The sequence below is a fragment of the Thalia democratica genome, chromosome 4 (genome assembly GCF_965202585.1).
Source record: "Thalia democratica chromosome 4, ktThaDemo2.hap1.1, whole genome shotgun sequence".
NCBI classification, from domain to species: Eukaryota; Metazoa; Chordata; class Thaliacea; order Salpida; family Salpidae; genus Thalia; species Thalia democratica.
Window position 1 is genome coordinate 47,719,659 of NC_139168.1, and position 5,334 is coordinate 47,724,992.

At 28.2% G+C, this 5,334-nt stretch overlaps 1 protein-coding gene across 1 annotated transcript; it reads right to left on the minus strand.

The window, feature by feature from the left end:
- Positions 1–375: 375 nt before the first annotated feature.
- LOC145834180 (serine/threonine-protein kinase pim-1-like) lies at positions 376–4,907 on the minus strand. Its single transcript, XM_082941552.1, has 6 exons — positions 4,724–4,907; positions 3,889–4,067; positions 3,511–3,738; positions 3,194–3,350; positions 2,245–2,530; positions 376–2,162 (listed from the first exon to the last, which is right to left on the minus strand). Exons 1-6 carry the CDS (start codon positions 4,863–4,865, stop codon positions 1,994–1,996), a joined length of 1,161 nt encoding a protein of 386 aa, XP_082797678.1. The 5' UTR covers positions 4,866–4,907; the 3' UTR covers positions 376–1,993.
- Positions 4,908–5,334: the final 427 nt, after the last annotated feature.

Consider the following 5,334-nt stretch of genomic DNA (forward strand, 5'->3'; position numbering starts at 1 on the left):
AAACACTTTAACCATGTGATTTGTTATAAGGGATATTTACAATATTTATACCACTCAAACCTTATGAGTTTAAAATCTTTAATTTCACAGAGATTAGTAAAAACTTATAAAAGTACAAAAACTACTTATTTGACGAAAAAAAGGTTTTACTCCAAAAACAGCAATGAAAGGTTTTTTTTCAAGAAATAATTTACTTATAACATTACTAAAAATTTAAAGCCAATAGATTACTATATATTGAACATATAGGCAGAGTTTTTTCGTCTAAATAAACTTTATTCTATGTTACTTTTGTACATAACTTGAGAAAAAAAGTTTTATAAAGTAATAAACTGAGATATAGAGTTATTCAAAAAATTTAAAAAATGTTTTATTTGAAATATGCAGTTAGTCTAAAATTTTAAAGTAAAATTACACTTTCTATAATTTTAAATTAAAAAAAAGGCGTACAAACTTCAAACATATTTTACCTTTAACTCTAAATAATTTAGTTTGATATAAAGATAACTCATGTAACAAAATTAAATAAAAACGTTTTTTATATATTAATATATACATAGTTTTTAATAAGTTCTGGTCGATAACGCTCGACAAATTAAATTGGAGCTAAATATTTGTTAGAATACATAACAAACAAATAGAATTAGACGACTGTTTCGTGTATGAGATACAACGTCTCATATACGAAACGGTTGTCTAAATCTATTTGTTTATTATACAATGTAACAAATATATACATATACATATATACACATGACTCTACATTACATTATATCTAAATTAATATAATTATTATAAAGATAACTCATGTAACAAAATTAAATAAAAACGTTTTTTATATATTAATATATACATAGTTTTTAATAAGTTCTGGTCGATAACGCTCGACAAATTAAATTTGAGCTAAATATTTGTTAGAATACATAACAAACAAATAGAATTAGACGACTGTTTCGTATATGAGATACAACGTCTCATATACGAAACGGTTGTCTAAATCTATTTGTTTATTATACAATGTAACAAATATATACATATACATATATACACATGACTCTACATTACATTATATCTAAATTAATCAAAAAAAACAAAAACATTTTTTTATTAATTTTATATAAAAACATACTCAAAGTTTATTTAGTTTTTATTTTAACCAATAAAGTTTCTATAATTATCTATGCTAATATTCAAAATACAGAGAAAAATTTTTGAGTCTTGTCTTTATCAAAAGATAAGTACAAAAAAAAAAAAACAAATTAATGGTTAAATGGTAATTCAAAACCTTATAAAAATACTTGGGGCCTTATCTCAAGATAAATAAAAATAAATAACCTTAAAATGAAAAAAAAAAATTATAAAAAAGTTCAACTACAAAACATTATGATGGAATTTTTTTTTTCTTTTGAAATATAATTTACTATTGCTAAATATAGCATATTTCATTTAGTTCAAAAGTTCATACCAGCCAAAACCCTGAAAACAGTTCAAAAAATATGTACCAGAAGGTCCAATTAATAAATATCATGATAGTAATAAAAAAAATTTAAAAAATAAAAAGGATAATTCACATTAATACAGAATTAAAAAATTTGAAATGTCAGAACTTGAATCATCGTGCACCCAAAATAAATACAAAACATAAATAAATAAACACAACCAATGTTTGTACTATTTAGTTTTTCAAATAGAACAGCTTGTAAAAATGTTTTTTGGTTAAAACATCCTTATTTTAACAAAACTATTAGCACTTTAATAAAAAATAAAATAAGTTAAACGTAATTATAAAACAACAACAATAAAAAACCGTATCAAACGGAAGAAAATATTACAAGTACTAAAACGAGTGAGTATTATACAATTACAAGTATAGTACACAATTGAGTAAAATATAAAATTTTGAGGTTAAAATTGAGCTAAACAAAATTTTCAACTCTTGCAACATATTTCATACTTTTGTTGTGTTTTCATATCAAAAATAAACTTAAATTTTCTATCTTAAACTAGAAGAGCTTGTGTAGGGCGAAGGTTCCTGGCTGTTTGCGGTCGAGTTAAAAAACTGTGCATTTTTATTGGTGGAAAAAATTGTCACGTGATTGCTTGATGTGAGTGACGAAGAGTTTGAACTGATGTGATTTGAACTTTGAGTTTCTTCGCATGTTCTGCGCAAGTAAAATAAAAAAGTTTTATTGTCAAGGGTTACTTTTTCAAGTACATCTATTACTGATAATTGCTCCAACCAACCTGGAAATAAAGTCGTTTTTTAGGAGCCACGGGTGGACCATTATTTGCTCGATTGTCGGACGGTCGCTCGGTTTCACCTGCAGCATTCGGCTCAGCAGGTCAACGAGCTCTTCCGAAGCGAAGCGGTTGGTTTTAACAAAACCGCTTACTATTTGGTGGTCATTTTGAAAAGGGATGTCTCCGAAAACCATGTCGTAGAGAAGGACACCGAGGGACCACACAGCAGCCGATCTGCCGTGGTACCGGTGCTTTGAAATCCATTCAGGTGGAGAGTAAACACGAGTTCCTGGAAGAAAAGTTATTTATTGTATTTTATAAAACTACTACTGAGTCAACCAACTTAGTATTTAAAAAATATTGTCAAACATTCGAAAATAATTAAGTGTCTTACTTTTTTGAAAAAAGATCTCCTACTAAGCTAAGTATTTAGTCAAAATAAATGAACTATTATGCTAATAATAACAATAAATGTTATGTAAAAAGTTTGTACTACGCCACAGTACATTTCGGATAAAATTGCTAAAAACAATAATGACTTGCATTGCTCGTGAGAAAAAAACTTTCGCTATAATTGAAAACCGAAAATATTCAGCTCACACCTCCATTAAATAAACAGTGCAAGCTGCAATGGAAAATATTTTGACTTTTTCACTTGTTTAAAGTTCAAGTTTCCGAGAACGTTTATATAACTTCCATCGCGCGCACAGCTGCACAGCGGAGAAAAGCAATAACAGTTTGCACTTTGATTCGCCGCCGCTGAACATTGACACACAAATATATGTTTATTACAGTTGCCATGCAACGAAACACGATGTTGTTGTAACGACCAAGTGGAAATTACACTTGAATGCAAGCTACTTGACATTGGCATGAAGGCTGCGCCGCAACGAACGTGCCTCTGCTGAGCTGCTTTTGCGAACTGCATGCAAATAAGTTGATTGCCACCAACCGTCGAAGTCGAGGTAGATGGTGTCTTTGAGTTCGGCAGCGGATCCGAAGTCAATGAGTTTCAGTTGGTTGGTGTCGAGATCCACTATTAGATTTTCGTCCTTTATATCGCGGTGCACAACCTCGTTGCTGTGGCAGTAATTGACCGCTTGTAACACCTGCAAGTTAATTTCAATTATAAGAAGTTGTAAAAAAAAAAGCAAATAAGTTTGATTACAATTTACGTAACAAGAAACTACACTATTTTAACTTTGTTGCAACATTGCTTCACAATCAAGAGCAATTGAACAAATAAAGAGTTAAAAAAAAATTACTAACCTGCCAAAAAAACCGCCTTGCAGTATTTTCGTCTAGATACTTGTGTTGTGTAATATAATCGAACAAATCTTGGCATCTCAAAGGTCTTTCTAGAACAAGAATCCAGCAACTTTGTAATTGAAACCAGTCTAACAACTTTACAACGTGTTGGCTTCCGCTCGATGTTTGCCCACTTTTTTGCATTTTTAACATCAAAGCAATCTCACTTGGAACTTTGTGACCGTTCAACTGATAAATTAAGTAACATATTACTCAACAATTTTCTTCAAAAGACTACAACAAGACTAGTTATTCAAAAGTTCATGTAATTATTGTTTTTCTTTACAAAGTACAATAAAAATGTTTAAAGCCTAATAAAATAATTTTATTTAAACTTACTTGTGACCATGCTGTAACTTTACTAATGTTAATTTTTTTCACAGCTACTGGAAAGTTATCTTCAGCTCTAAAAGCTGGAAATACAGTTCCAAAACCACCTGATCCAATTGGTGTATTACAATGACATGCATATTTTTCAAGAAATAGTTGCTCTTGCTGTTGAAAATACGCCTGCCATTCTGCAATATTAAAATTGATTAAAGAAACTATAAAAATTTTAAATTTGTAAAAACTTTTTGTTTAGTAGAGTTTTTTAACAATAACAAAAAAAATTAACTTTTTTTTTATGTTTTGTTACCACAAGTTTTTAATACTATAAAACATGTTTAAAGCACCTATATATAAATTATCAATAGATAACTTAAAACAAGGTTGCTATTAAAATTATCAAACTAATATTAAGCAAAATGGTGAAAAAGTAGCAGGGCAAAACTGCTGACGTGCTCAACAGTTTGAAACGTAAAACTGTCAAATGACGTCATACAAGTATGCAGACAGAATGTTGTCATATGAAAATTCCAAACATTTCCAACGCATCGTGCTTATCTAACTGAATTCCGCGCATTGCTCAAACAGCGCAAAATTTAGGATATTTATAGCTACATTTTGCAAACTATAACCGTAAGGATAGCAATAAACAAAAATTAAAATAAACAAGATATACTATTTTTTTACTAAGCAGTAATTAATAAAAGCTTAATTAGTTCATATTATCAGATTTTATTTTTTTATTACATCTATAATACTCTAATTTTTTATATAAAATCAATAACGCCTAGTAAAAAACTAAACATTGAATTTTTGAGCAAATTGAGTACGATAAACAAAAGCTTACCTAGTTGTTTTCTGCAGGTAGCGTGCTGGTTATGTAAAGATTTTCTTTTAAATGAAGGTATTTTGAGTGGCATTTTAGCTATTTGTGTTGTATGCGGGAAACTTATTATGTTTGCTTCAAAAGTTTTGATGCTTTTTATCATTTGAAAACTCAAATTTAAAAGTTATTTTTACTGTAATAACGACTGTCTAAAATTAAAATATTTGTTATTCTTACAATTATACATAGCTAAAAAGATAATAATAAATGACAAATCGATTAAACTTATGGAAAGGAATAACTTATAAACCTACTAATAATCTAAAACAAAGCTAGGCGTACTAGATTATTGAAAAAGTTTTTATGATTGTATCACTGATAAATAACTGTATTAATAAACAATACCTTGATATTTAAAACTACATCTTTATAAATTGATATTTTAAATAAAAATGGGTACTTATTAAATTCTTTCAAGATATTTTAAAGCAGACTTAGTTTTAAAATATCTTGAAGGATTTAATAAATACAATTTCTCTTCTAGAAGTTGAGATCTTTTTATTAGTTTTCGAAGAATCAAAACATATAATATAAAAATAGATACTGTAAATAAGGTAAATCTTGTCTAGTGC

Excerpts from the sequence above, each read along its gene's own strand:
- LOC145834180 (XM_082941552.1), bottom strand. The coding sequence starts at position 4,865 with ATGATAAAAAGCATCAAAACTTTTGAAGCAAACATAATAAGTTTCCCG. Across the intron at positions 3,351-3,510 it reads CAAGGCGGTTTTTTTGGCAG|GTGTTACAAGCGGTCAATTA; the intron begins GTTAGTAATTTT and ends ATTAACTTGCAG. Across the intron at positions 2,163-2,244 it reads AAAAACGACTTTATTTCCAG|AACATGCGAAGAAACTCAAA; the intron begins GTTGGTTGGAGC and ends TTACTTGCGCAG.